This window comes from Bubalus bubalis, chromosome 23 (assembly GCF_019923935.1).
Source record: "Bubalus bubalis isolate 160015118507 breed Murrah chromosome 23, NDDB_SH_1, whole genome shotgun sequence".
NCBI classification, from domain to species: domain Eukaryota; kingdom Metazoa; phylum Chordata; class Mammalia; order Artiodactyla; family Bovidae; genus Bubalus; species Bubalus bubalis.
This window is the reverse complement of record NC_059179.1, coordinates 34,697,303-34,711,510: the sequence shown is the minus strand read 5'-3', so window position 1 is coordinate 34,711,510 and position 14,208 is coordinate 34,697,303. Positions and strand designations below refer to the sequence as shown.

Below are 14,208 nucleotides of genomic sequence, written 5' to 3'. Positions count from 1 at the left end.
CTGCATTGGCATGGAGTTCTTTACCACTAGTGCCTCATGGGAAGCCCAATGACAAGAGGATGACACCTAAAATGCAGCTGCAAACATAACAAACCTGAAGCCACAGGTCAGACTGAAGCATCTGAAATCACCCTAATGCAAAAAATCTTTCATCAACTAGCAATTCCAGCAAGTCTGAGCATCTTGGAGGTGGAGGTGCTCATTTGCTTGCGAAAAAGACACCAACTCCTTAGCTCAACAAGTCTTGCTATGAGAAAGTTTTCTCATATCAAACCCAAATACAGCTCCCTCAATACCCAGACTTTGTCCTGTTAATAAAACAGAGTCACTCGGCACCCTCCTTCCAGTGAAAGTGACAGTCAGGTTCCCTCATGTGAAAATGCCCAGGCCTCTCACTATCCTGTCTCCTTGTGGGCACTGTCTAGTTCACCAATATCTAACCTTAAAAAAAAAAATTAGGTCTTCCCTGGTGGCTCAGTAGTAAAGAATCTGCCTGCAATACAGGAAACGTGGGCTTGATCCCTGGGTAGGAAAGATCCCCTAGAGGAGGAAATAGCAACCCACTCCAGGATTCTTGCCTGGGAAATCCCAAGGACAGAGGAGCCTGGCAGGCTACAATAAATGGGGTCGCAAAGAGCGACTACTTAGCGACTTCACTACCACCCTAAAAATGCCATATTCTAAATGTGGTTTGGCAACATTCAGTTCAGTTGAGTCACTCAGTCGTGTGCGACTCTCTGCGACCCCATGAATCGCAGCACGCCAGGCCTCCCTGTCATCACCAACTCCCGGAGTTCACTCAAATTCACGTCCATTGAGTCGGTGATGCCATCCAGCCATCTCATCCTCTGCCGTCCCCTTCTCCTCCTGCCCCCTATCCCTCCCAACATCAGAGTCTTTTCCAATGAGTCAAATCTTCGCATGAGGTAGCCAAAGTACTGGAGTTTCAGATTTAGCATCATTCCTTCCAAAGAACACCCAGGGCTGATCTCCTCCAGAATGGACTGGTTGGATCTCCTTGCAGTCCAAGGGACTCTCAAGAGTCTTCTCCAACACCACAGCTCAAAAGCATCGATTCTTCGGCACTCAGCTTTCTTCATACTCCAACTCTCACATCCATACATGACCACTGGAAAAACCATAGCCTTGACTAGACGGACCTTTGTTGGCAAAGTAATGTCTCTGCTTTTGAATATGCTGTCTAGGTTGGTCATAACTTTCCTTCCAAGGAGTAAGCCTCTTTTAATTTCATGTCTGCAGTCACCATCTGCAGTGATTTTGGAGCCCCAAAAAATAAAGTCTGACACTGTTTCCCCATCTATTTCCCATGAAGTGATGGGACCAGATGCCTTCCCTGAATGCTGGGCACCTGTGGGTTGGGAGAGTTGCTCCCAGCAGTACCATCCATACTGGGTTTTTTGGTCACAGTTTCCTTACTCTCTCTTTGAGGATGCTGATTCCATCAGCATCCACCACTTCTATGTAAAGAGACACACACACACACCCCACCATGTCACCAGCTGTCCATGGCCTATGTGACTGTAAGAGCAGAATGTGAAGTCCTGGGCTGATACTTAAGAGCCCCCAGTTCTTCCATGCTGAGAGCTCTAAGAGTGCTGTGTGACCCTAAGCAGTCACTTAGCCTCTCTGAGCCTGTATCTTCATCTATAAAACATTCTCTAATAATCCGTGAAGTTCTTCTCTTCCAACTTGTCATCTACTGGGATCTCCAGACCACCCATTTCAGGACATACTACATCCATTTCAAGGTTAACAGTGTTTGATCTTTATGGCTCTTCCTGCATGAAAAAACTAGCAAAACTCCCCCAAGGAATCACTTCCTTTAAAAAGCAGGGTCTCTTGGGGAGGAGGGCAGAGATTCAGCAGCTTTTGGCCTTGACCCTCTGAGAGTCCACAATGGCTTGACTTTATAGTTGGAACTTCCGGCTATCGGTATCTAGACAGAATGACGTCAGCTACAACCAGGCAAGATGGCCTGAAGCCCAAGATGATGTGCTCACTCCTCACAAATGACATGTCATTTCTGGAAGAAATCTGGCTCTCATTAAAAGCCCCTTTTGCTCCTAAGTCCTAGAGGTTTTTCTAGGATTAACCCAGGAATGTCATCTTGAAAAACCACTTCCTTCCTCCACCTGTATGTGACTAGTCTCTCATTCACGTAATTACAGCTTTCCAAACCAAAATGCCCTTCTAAAATTTTTACTTGATTTTTGAGTCAGTTCACATGGTTCAAAAGTATAAAGACATTTATATCGATGGGCCTCCCCCTGGACTTGTGCCCCATCTGCCTAGTTCCCACTCCTTCCCTCAATGGGAAACCACTGCTCTTTGCCTCTTACAAACACCCCCAGAGTTTCTTCATGCACATATAAACAAATACAAATACAAGCTCTTTTCATCTCCGTTTTTCATAAAGAGTAACATATCATATGTACCATCTGTGCCTTACTTTTATATTCTATTTGTGTTGGTGTTTTCCACATCAAAGACTTTTCTCGTTCACTTTTGACAGTTGCCCTGTGATTCATTATGTGAAGACACCATAAAGGATTTATCCCTGTGAGCAGGCCTTTTGGGTTGCCTGAAATCTTTTACAATTACAAACAACACTGCAATGAATAACTTTGAGTGTGAATTATTTTGCACCTGTAGGGGTATCTATAGGATAAATTACTGAGCCAAAGGGTCCCAGCCTTTGTCATTTGGATGGACACTGTTAGATTCTTCCACAATGAGGCTGCACATTCCCATCAGCAAGAGAACACCAGTTTCCTACAGGCTTGCCAATGAAGCATGAAACCAAACTTTAGATTTTTGGTAATCCAGTTAAATAGAAAATAGTGTATCAGTCAGAGATTGGCTATTTCATTGATTGAGGTTGGGCATCTTTTCCTATGTCAGAGGGCCATCTGTGTTTCATTTTCTGGGAACTGTCTATTTATTGTCCATTTTTCTGTTGACTTGTTCCCAAATGCCATTTTTTAGCAACAAAAGCCACAGCTAGCACAGTCTGCTGACATTTAAGACTTGCTATCTGGTACCAGGAAGAACGAGAAATGAAGATACTAGCTGGATTCACCAGGCAGGAGCTGCTCCCTTCAAGCAAACACAGAGGGTAGGAGCTGATTTGTATTAAGACCCTGCTGCTGCTGCTGTTGCTGCTGCTGCTAAGTCGCTTCAGTCGTGTCCAAGTGTGACCCCATAGACGGCAGCCCGCCAGGCTCCCCCGTCCCTGGGATTCTCCAGGCAAGAACACTGGAGTGGGTTGCCATTTCCTTCTCCAATGCATGAAAGTGAAAAGTGAAAGTGAAGTCGCTCAGTCGTGTCCAACTCTTCACAGCCCCATGACTGCAGCCTACCAGGCTCCTCCATCCATGGGATTCTCCAGGCAAGAGTACTGGAGTGGGGTGCCATTGCCTTCTCCTAGTCTTCAGAAATAGTTGTAGTTTTTGTCTGCAGCATGCTTTCCCTTTCCCACAGTTCTGCGAGCACAACCTCTCTTTCTAGCAGGAAGTCCCACTGTTCATCCCCACCCCAAGAAGAAGGATAAGCACGTGACTCAGGAATGGCCAGACAAGCTCTTCCCTCTGACTTCTGTGATTGGTAAAGGGATTGTCATGTGACCTACATCTGCCCAATCAGAGCCCTCCTGAGGACATAAGCCAGCTCTACAGGGAAAGAGGTCCACTTTCTTTTTCTGGGGATAAATAGCTTGAAGGACTGTGTAGAGCAACTCTGCTGAGTAAGGAGAACCTGCCTGGGGGGGAACCCAAATGAGGAAAGCAAAATGGAGAGGAGGAGAAAAAGAGCGATTGAGGCCTGGGATTCCATCGTGCCAGGAACCAGGATTCATCCCCTTGATCTTCCTGGTTCCACAAGCCAATAAATGCCCTCTTCCACTTACAATGGGCTTTCTGTCACTTGCAGCCAGACACCCTAATACAAAGACAATGAGAATTAAACTCACCTTCCTAGGGTTGATGTCCAGAGCATCACAGACCGTGATGGCGAAGTGCTTGGACCTTTCAAAGCTCCCTTTCCCGACACTATGAGAGCCATCCATCAGAAACAGGACATCCACTGCAGCCGAGCACCACATCACTAGGGGAGAGTGGGGCAACATGAGTGACAGCCAGCTTCCCTGTGGTCTGGTCCTGAGAAGATCTTCCTCCCAGAGCAGAGTGGAGGTGGAAACAATCTTGCAGTAGGTCAAGCTCCTCTTTGTACAGTGGGGGAAATAACACTGGAAATGATTCTGGGCCACAGGCAATGCTCCCCTGCAGCGGGGATCATGGACCTACCATGGGCACAACACTGATGAAAGTCTGTGTGATAATGAGAGAGTCTAATTCAACAATACTAACTAAGCCATCTGAGAGGAGGGGCTACTAGAGCCATGGAGGGATACCCAAGAGCCCTGGATCCTGCCCTCAGGGTTCACAATCTAGCCTGGGACACAGTCAGGCACCCTGGTACATAAGGATGCATTACCCAAGAGCCAAAGTAATCACAAGCACTGAACAAATCTTTCCTATAGGCCGGGTACTCTGCTTTAAACACTTTAAATGCACTAATTTATTTAATTCTCATAACCACCTTGAGATAGGTTATAATTTTTTAATTTTTTCACAGTTATCTTGAGATGTCATTCACATATAAGTCAATGTTTGAAGTATACACTCGGTGGCTTTTTGTGTTGCTCAGTTGCTCAATTGTGTCTGACTCTTTGTGACCCCATGGACTGCAGCACGCCAGGCTTCCCTATCCTCCACTATCTCCCAGAGTTTGCTCAAACTCAAGTCCATTGAGTCGAAGATGGCATCCAACAATCTCATCAATGGCTTTTGGTATATTCAAAGAGATATTCTACCATCATAGTCAATTTTAGAACATCTTTCATCTCCTCAAAAGTAACTCTGTACCTTTTAGCTATCAGCTTCCGAGCCCCCTCACCACCACCCCTAAATAGATTTACAATTTGTATTCCCATTGGCAAGATAAAGAGAGCAGGGTATAGGGCAATTCAGGGAACTTTCCTGAGGTCAAAGCACCAGGAAGTGGTGGAGCCAGGGAGTCCAACCCAGGGTGTCAGAGTCCACACCTTGTCACCTCACCACGAAGATGAGAGAATGGAAGTCAGAGAAGCACCAGTGAGAAGGTGCCATGCAGTAGCAACAAGCAAGGGGTATTTCACCAGAGAGGGAGGGAAGGTGACCGGAGAGTCCCTGCAAGTGGGAGGGCAGGGCTTGAGCACGTGGAGGGAATGCCAAGCAGCGAGAAAGAGGAAGAAATATAGCAGCCGATGAGGCTGGCTGGGTAGGTGGTGGTCATACAACAGGAGAACCTTGAAGCAAGGGCCAAGAAATTCAGCAACAGGGATCTTCCCAGGTTTTTCACCAGAAGAGGAACTTCGTCAGGCCTCTGTTTGAAGAAAATGACTCTGGCCACGGTGTGAAAGAAGACAGGGCTGGGAAAGACAATGCCTGAAGCGGAACGATTTCCCTTGGGTCCATCACACAGAGGCCGAAGTGGGAGAGTTTGGAGGGTCGAGAAAAACATGGGCTTACTTTTGCTGGCGACTGAAATCTTCCCAATAATCTCCTTGCTCACGTGGACTTCCTGAAGAGGGAGGGATGGAGGCACTAGGAGAGGAAACAGAAGCACACATTACAAGGCAGAAAGGGGAGGAGTCCTGGACTCCGCGTTATGTGACCAGAATGAACAGGCGACAAGAGAGGAAACAGGAACGTGGAAGAGCTTAATGATATTGTATTTTAAAAATTACCAGATGGATAACACAAATAACACCCTCCCCAATTACTCCAACTTTATCAGGTACTTTTGTATTTAAATTTGGGTATTTTGAAGAGTAAAATTATCTACCCAGGGCCTTGATTCTGATGAGTTTTGCCCCTGGTTAGGCATAAGAACTGGGTGCCCCTCTGGGGTGCAGCATCTTACCATAAAAATTAACCTTGAACATGAACAGACAATTCACAGAAGGAAGAGAATTCCTAGAACAGCACAAGGGAAAATTTTCAAATAGGTGACAAAGTGCTTTAACTCAAACCACGGGGTACCCTTTTAAATGTAAAGTTTAGATGATCAAGGTTTAAATGTAAATGTAACTGGAAAGATTACATCAGGAAAACCTTTTCCAATAGTGGCACAGTAAATTGGCTCAATCTTTTTGGAGAACAATTTAGCCAAATGAATTAGGAGTCATAAAAGGGGTTAGGCTACATAGCATCACACCTGGGAATTGATCCAAAGGAAAAACAATTTTATGGAAGGGAAAATGTGCCACCAAGACATCTCCTTCAACGTTATTTGTTTGAGAATGATGGTGATGACAAATACCCATAAAGACAGGACTCAGAGTAACACTGATACAATCATTCAGTGCAATTAACATGAACAAGGGCTAAAAAGTTTTGGGTAGGAAGTTTGTGGATACACCTTTTTCTTCTATGTGATACCCAGTAAAATTGTAGTAATGGCATATGAGCAGTCAATAACAATTTACAAAATAAACTCTGAGGGCAGGTAGCATGCCAGGTGCCGAACAGCAAGCCAACCATGATGAAAGTCCTGAAGACAATGAGGTGCCACTTGGAGGGGTTATTTGAAAAGCAAAACATGGGTGGTCACTGTCAGACAAAGCAGACATGCAGATGCTTATAAAGTCCATGTCCTGTGGATAAGCACAGAAGGTACCAAGTGAGGGTGTGCAGAAACTAGGAACAGGCCAGGCCAGGCAAGGGCAGATGAAGGAATATGAGGTGGTGGGAGGCTGCTGGGGAAAGAGGTAAGGAGATGGAATCAGGCTGGGATGGAGGTGGGGGTGTGGTAGGAATCACATAACACAGGGAAGTTGGGCTCAGGGGGATTTGCCACTGCCAGGATGGTGATGAGGAAGAGGACACCAAAAGATGAGGTCAGGTTCCGGAGGGAGGGACGCCTCTAATTGGCAGTACCCGCTGAAGTTCATTCATGGGGCAGAAATACCTTCACCTGTCTCCACAGAGCCTAGTCCAGCTTTCTGCACACAGTTTGGCCAAATGAATTAAAAGTTCTCACCTCCTTTTGGCCCCGAAGTCAAAGCAGGAAAGCACCAAGCTTTCCTGAATGAGCCCATGAATCACTGACAAAAAGTCCAGGAGTTGAGGAATCCTTTAAGTGTCAGTAGCTCAATCACGTCTGACTCTTTATGACCCCACAGACTAGCCCATCAGCCTCCTCTGTCCATGGCAAGAATACTGGACTGAGTTGCCATTCCCTTCTCCAGGGAATCTTCCCAACCAAGGGATTGAACCAGGGTCTCCCGAGTAACAGGCAGATTCTTTACTGTCTGGGCCACTAGGGAGGTCCCTGAGGAATCCCTAAGGTCTTTTAAAATGTTTTACTGGCACATTCTCCAGCTGGAGACTGACTAGCCATCACCCCTGGATGGGAGATGGGAGGAGGAGCTCCGTGCCCAGGGACCACTCACTACGGACGTGACTCAGCTTATATAACTGTATCATGTGCTCAGGTGTCCTGGGAGGTGCCAGGCTTCAGGTGAGACCTCCTTCCAGGGAGCGGGTACCCAGTGACATCCCATGGTGCCCCTGTGAAACTACCTCAGGACTCTGCAGACATTCCCCTGGGAACAGAGAGTCAGTGAGCATGTGACTGCGGCTTCCTCTCCCAACCAAGTCAGCCTTCACCTCTGAGGACCGCTTGCCTGGACGGGGTGGGGAGACTCAGCTTTGGGTTTTCATCCCAGTCCTGCTCCTGAAAGCTGTGCAGTCCCAGGCAAATCACTTAACCTCTCTGAGCCTTCCCTGTCTCATTGGTACAACCAAGGGGTGTCAGATCCAATGCTCTGTGAACTGGACAGGCCACAGAGGGTGAGCTTCCACAGTGAGTTAAAACAGAAGCTTTACTCTGCCTGGGCCCCCAGGGACCGCATATCCCCAAACGTGTCTTATGTCATCCCAGTCTGTCGGTCATGAAGCTACTGTGTGACATTGATCACACACATGGCTTCAAGAAAGAGGACAGGCAGACTGGGCAACCACGTCCTTCTTCCAGCCTCTATCTCCCTGAGGTTCCAGAAAACATGCAGTGACAGCAGCCAACGAATAGCGAGGATACCCCTACTCACTGAAACACAGATCCGGGAGGAACTGCAAGAGAGCCTCCGAGACTGCAAGAGGACCCTGGGCTAGCCTCAGGCAGCCAGCCACCCAGCCCGCTCATTCTTACTCATCAGCCAACCCACAAAACACACCTATTCCTTTCTACCATCTCGTATTTCAGAGAGTCTAGAATGTGGGAGGGCCAACGTGGGAAGTAAATAGAAAACTGATTTGCTCCATTATCCAATCACTAATCTACTTCTTGAGCACAGATTAGGTGCCAAGTCCAGTGCTAGGTGCCAAGACTACACAGCCTATGTCCAGTGGAGAAGACGAACACTCATTTTTTAAAATTCACACAGAAATGAACTCATATCTGTATTAAGTGCAACACAACAGAGAGACTCAATGGGACACGAGGTTTTAGTAGGGGGATCTGACCTGACCTGGGGATCCAGGAGAAACTGAGCTGGGTGCTGGAGGATGAGTAGGAGTTTACCAAGGTAGAGGTGCTGGGTGAGTCAGTGATACAGGCAGATGGGCCACCATAATTGAGAACCCCAGGGTGGGAGGAAGCAAGGGTGCTGGGCCAGCCTGGAAGGAGGGTGGGCTGCAACAAAGAGGAAGAGGGAGGGGGCTCCAGAGGGGACACCACGTGACACAAAGTCAGATCAGGCAGGCCCTCTTAAGAGCAGTGGAATATCACTTAAAAGTTTCAGGTAGGCAATGGGAATGGAGAGGGGTCCAGATATGACCAGATTTGCATTTTGAAATGTGTGAAGAACAGGATGGAGGGGGACCAGGTGAATCCAGGGAGACGCGGCAGGAGGATACTGCAGTGGTAAGCACCAGACTTAGACTAGACACTGGCTTAGACTAGGCAGGCGGCCAGGAGTGGAGAAACACGGATGCACTCAAGAGACCTTTAGAAGTCAAAATCCACCAGATGTGAGGCGCATCAAACCCCTCAACACCTCACCCACCTCTCCCCACACCAAGAACACTCACCTCCAGCAAATAGGACAATGCAGATGGCTTCCAGCAACAGGAAGGAGGGCATGTTGATATGACTAGAGGGTCAGGACAAGGGGAAAAAAAAAGGATCAGCAATCAGTTCTGCGAACTCCCCCAAGTCATACCCCCAAACAAGACGACAAGGGCTCAGCCTTTCCTGGGTCACAGATATGACCCTAGAGGCTGCTGCTCGCATGATAACTACTGTAGTCTGGAGAAGACTCAGATCCCAAAAAGCCATGGAAGACTTTACTCCAATGACTTTGATTTTCAAGGACAGCCTTAACATCTTCCCCTTCCCTGGTAGCTCAGTCGGTAAAGAATCTGCCTGCAGTGCAGAAGACCCAGGCTCAATCCCTGGGTCAAGAAGATCCCCTGGAGAAAGGAATGGCAACCCACTCCAGTATCCTTGCCTGGAGAATTCCATGGACAAAGAAAACTCACTTCAACCTGACGCTCTCGAAAGTTCCTTTAACGTTCTCAATGAGGGCCATGCTCCTGCACCTAAGAACATGGATAGGGACTTCCCCAGTGGTCCAGTGGTTAAGAATCCGCCTGCCAATGCAGGGGACAAGGATTCCATCCCTGGTCCATGAAGATTCCACACGCCTCGGGGTAACTAAGCCACAACTACTGAGCCCGTGTGCAACTACTGAACTCCACGCACCCTTGGGCCTGTCTCCAAAACAAGAGGAGCTGCAGCAGTGAAGAATAGCCCCTGCTCACTGCAACCAGAGAAAGCCCACCCAAAGCAACAAAGATCCATCAAAGCCAAATACATATATATACATACACAAACATGGATAGCAAGGCAGAGGGCCCAAGATTCCATTCATGGATCTTGGCCCTTGGTACCGCCCCTCCCCTCCTCCATTAGGGACACCACTTCTCCAGAACACCTGGCAGGGGTCTCCTGGTCATCTTTGGTGACTCAGCCATGTGCCTCTAACTTAATCTGCGCTAAAATGAATTGTGTTACTTTTCTGATGCACCCCAACCACCTCTGTCCGGGCACTGAAAACATACCTGGCCGACGCAGGAACAAAACACAGCTGGATTCTGAATTCAGAGGATTTGCCAACCAGGCTGAGAGCAAGGGCTGCCTTGAACATCAAAGTCACCCAAGAAATGCAGATTCTTGTGACTTGCATAAAAGTTCAAAATGACCCAGCTCATGTGCGTGAAGACCTCACCTGAACTGAAGGAAATATGAATAACTGGGGCAGGAGGGGGTGCGGTGGGGAGGCTGGTGCTTTCTTGGACAGTGCTGACCATGCCCCCCATGCCCTGGGCCTGCACTCCTACCCTCAGGGGGCACGTTGTGGTATCAGACTAAGGAGGACACACAGTGAATAAGCATACACACCCCAGAAGTGAATGGGAAGGCGTCCCTGAGGCTCAGAAGGGGAGGAGTCCTGAGTCTCCGGGTCCCCGTCCAACGGGCTTTCTTCTAACCATGCTACTCCTAGAGCCGAGGTCAGCTCAAGGTCCATGGGCCATCCCCCTGAACCCCATGCACACTGAGCTGGCACATTGTGACTCGGGAGCTACCTCTGCCCCATGATGACAGAGGGTGTGCACCCCGGATCCAGGGGTCTCGCTTCTCATCTGACATTGTGCGACCCTGAGAGCAGCCACAGTTCCTCACCTGAAAATGAGGAGCGTGGACCACAGGCTGCTAAGATGTCTTCTGGTTAAAAAAAAAAAAAAAAGAAAATCCCCTTTTGATCTCCTCTCCACCATGGACCTATGATGGTCAGACCTTACTCCACTGTTTATTCAGCTCTCTGGATTTCAAAACTTTCCTGAAGCAAACTAAATGGATTCGCCTAACCAGCTGAGCATCTCTGTGCTTCAAGTAACTGAGAGGCTTCCCAGCCTCACCTCATCTAAGTAAGGACCAGAGACAAGGTATTACAGGAGGGAGGAGGGCAGGAGTTTCCCAGGCATGGTCAGAGGGAGAGAGGGGGCTGGAGAGAATGCTGGCCGGTGGGGGCCATGCCTCCTGTTCTCTTTCCTTTTACTCCACACAACAGCCATGGGACAAGTCCATACCTGCCACCTGGGAGCCAGGCAGGGGCAAGGCCTGGGGACAAGGGCCAGCTTGGAGTAGAAGGAAAGGGCATCCCTGTGCCATCCAGTCCTGAGGCTCAAGATTTTCTGGGATCACAGCTTCTGACCTTGGGCACACGCAGGACTCTGAGGCTCAGGCCTATTATTTTATTTTATTTTTTTTTTTTTTACAAAACTAGGATTCTAGCGGCCTCCCGTGAGGACAAGGCAAAAGGGAGCACAGAAGTTTCCTGCTGCAGAGCACGGTGTTTGTGAACACGGGGCCCCTCCCTGTACTAGGGGACAAACCTAGGCAGATCCATCTGGCTCCACCATGTGCCTCTGCTTGCCCAGGTGAATGTTTTTGCAAAGCCTCTTAAGGTTCTGCTCATTAAAACAAAATTTAGGGTGGCAATCTGGAAATCAAGTGCCTCCTTGTGAGCGCCAGGCTCAGGCGGTGCTGACCCTGAGACCTCAGCAGCACCTCCCCCCACCGACCCCCGTGCCCCGACCCCCACCGCAATCCCATCGTCACACAGCCCACACCGAACCTGCCTGCCGCGTGGCAAATGGCTCAGGGACTAGGGGCTGTGTCTCAGTCTCTGAATATGCCTGGCATGTAGTAGGTGAGACACGTGCTTGCTGGAAATCAGCATCATAACGCTTCAGGCAGGTGGGCTGGAGGGATACTTCCTGATGAAGTATCCTTCCTGTGCTCACTGCACTCACGGTATCCTTTTTTATACCAAGATAAATGAACCTAACGTTGTTTCAATGATGATACAGAATTAATAGTACTCTACACTATCTATTCCCACCCAATCATCTCAAATATTCCACTCAATCCCCCTTCCTCACACAGCAAAACTTTCTTTCAACACTAATTCAACATTCTAAATACAACCCTACATCTAAGACTTGAAAGGATGAATTCCACAGTAAAAAACAAACAAACAAAAAAACAGCTGCTCCCATCTAGTGAGCATTATTTACTCACTAAAGCACCCAGTACCAGGCTCCGTGGGCTTCCCTGGTGACTCAGACAGTAAAGAATCTGCCTGCAATGCAGGAAACCTGTGTTTGATCCCTGGTTCGGGACAATCCCCTGGAGAAGGGAATGGCTAACCATTCCAGTATTCTTGCCTAGAGAATTCCATGGACAGAGGAACTTAGTGGGCTACAATCCATGGGGTCACAAAGAGTTGGACATGACAGAGATTAACACACACCAGGCTCTATACTTACGTATCTTCTCTCTCCTAATGCTCACAGCAAGCCCCATTTGACAGATGGGAAAGCTGAGACAGGGAGAAGCCAAGGTGAGACAGGTGAGACAGTTCTGCCCCAGGTGAGACAGTTAATAAGTGGATCCTACTCCTTCTGGCCTCCCTGTGTTCTGTTCCATCTATCACCTTCCTGATTGTGGGGGATCAGGACAGAGGAACAGAGCCTAATTAAAAATCTGCCACCCTGAATCTCACCTGTTGGCAGTCTTCCACCAGCTGCCAGCAACTCCCACACCCGAGCACATAACTTGAGAAGATTTAGAGAACTTTCTGCAGTCTTGTGCTAAGCAGATGGGAGTGGTCTGCAACCCAGGGGCAGAAACAGAACTTCCATCTCCAGGTGTGCCTTGTCAAGCCTCTTCCATTACGAAATACCTGGCTCATCACATTTGCTCCTTTCTATTCCATTACTCATGCTAATCCCACACATCATCATTCCCAGCTTCTGGGGTTCTCACACAGGGACCTAGATCCCTCCCCGACTCCCTAGTCTTTTCATCTGATTGTTATTTTCAAATTCTGATTCCTTGCAGCACCAGCAGCACGGGGAACAGCAGATGTGTGAGGTTTGCTGCAGGGCACCGCAAAACATCACACTCTGTGCTGCCTGGAGATTGCATTTCCCAAGAGACAGGAAGAAAGCCAAGGCCAAACAAGGCTACTTTTGAAAAAGAAGGGCCAGACCCAACAGCAATAGCTAAAGGCGGTTTTGCAGGACAATGCCCATCTTCTCCTCTATGATCGGAAATGAAACGAGGGAGGGTGAAAAAGGAGAGCGCTTCCACCTCCTTACAAAATGCAATTCCAACCCCAAATATTAGATTAGCCCTTGGCAGCCTCCTCTCCACCAGTAGAATGGAAATCTGAACCCTTTTACAAAAACAGTCCACACCAGAAGAGAAAGACTTTCACATTGGAGGTAAGTCAGCTAGGAAGCCTGTGGTCTTTCACTGTAACAAACATCTTCCTTGTTCACTTGGCAAAATACTTGGCTCAGACCCAGGCAATCAGGGGAAGTGGTTGACACGTTTCTAGTCCGATAAGGCATGAAGGACATTTTACAAGTTGTTCTGGGGCACGCTATGCTTTCTCTAACAAAATCACAAATTTTCAGAACCCAACAGTCTGGCAACCAGAAATCAGCCTCAAGGGACAAACTGTGCCCTTTGGGCCCCTGGATGGCTGGGGAGAAGAGGCAGATTGGGTGTAAACCACAGGCTGCCCATACTCTGTACCTGACAAGAGATTCTGATGCTTGTTTTGATCGTATTTGAAAATCCTTTATTGAAGCTGTCAGTATGTGTATTAGTCACTCAGTTATGTCCAACTCTTTGAGACCCCGCAGACTGTAGCCCGTCAGGCTCCTCTGTCCATGGAATTCTCCAGACAAGAATACTGGAGTGGGCAGCCATTCCTTTCTTCAGGGAATCGTCCTGACCCAGGGATCGAATGGGTCTCCTGAATTGCAGGCAGATTCTTTACCACCTGAGCCACCAAATCCACTGTCATAGGATTCCAGAAAGTGCATCCACAGGACTGGAACTCCAAAGATGGAATTCCAAACTAGCTCTGCTTCTAACCAGGTGGGTAACTCTGCAAACACCAAGTTCCCACCTCATTCATCTGTTTCATAACTGACAGTGTTTTAAAGATCCAGTGAAATAGTATGAATGTCCCCCACAATGGTAAAAGACTTTTTGAACATATGGTGT

The 14,208-nt window shown here is 48.1% G+C and overlaps 1 protein-coding gene across 14 annotated transcripts in view; it reads right to left on the bottom strand.

Annotated features, from left to right (window-relative positions):
• The window catches only part of VWA2 (von Willebrand factor A domain containing 2), a 51,983-nt gene that overhangs the window by 34,602 nt on the left and 3,173 nt on the right, over nt 1-14,208 (bottom strand). For 5 of the 14 annotated variants that reach the window (XM_044935284.2, XM_044935282.2, XM_044935283.2 and 2 more), the window contains 3 exons: nt 9,153-9,214; nt 5,589-5,663; nt 3,989-4,122 (listed from right to left, as the gene is read on the bottom strand). In XM_044935284.2, the coding sequence (XP_044791219.2) occupies nt 3,989-4,122; nt 5,589-5,663; nt 9,153-9,204 (261 nt within the window). In that variant the 5' untranslated portion in view covers nt 9,205-9,214. Of the gene's footprint in view, nt 1-3,988; nt 4,123-5,588; nt 5,664-9,152; nt 9,215-10,184; nt 10,357-10,806; nt 10,849-11,761; nt 12,173-12,207; nt 12,308-12,455; nt 12,633-12,691; nt 13,850-14,208 lie in introns of those variants that run through there. The other 9 variants (XM_044935277.2, XM_044935279.2, XM_044935276.2 and 6 more) reach the window with 8 other exon arrangements.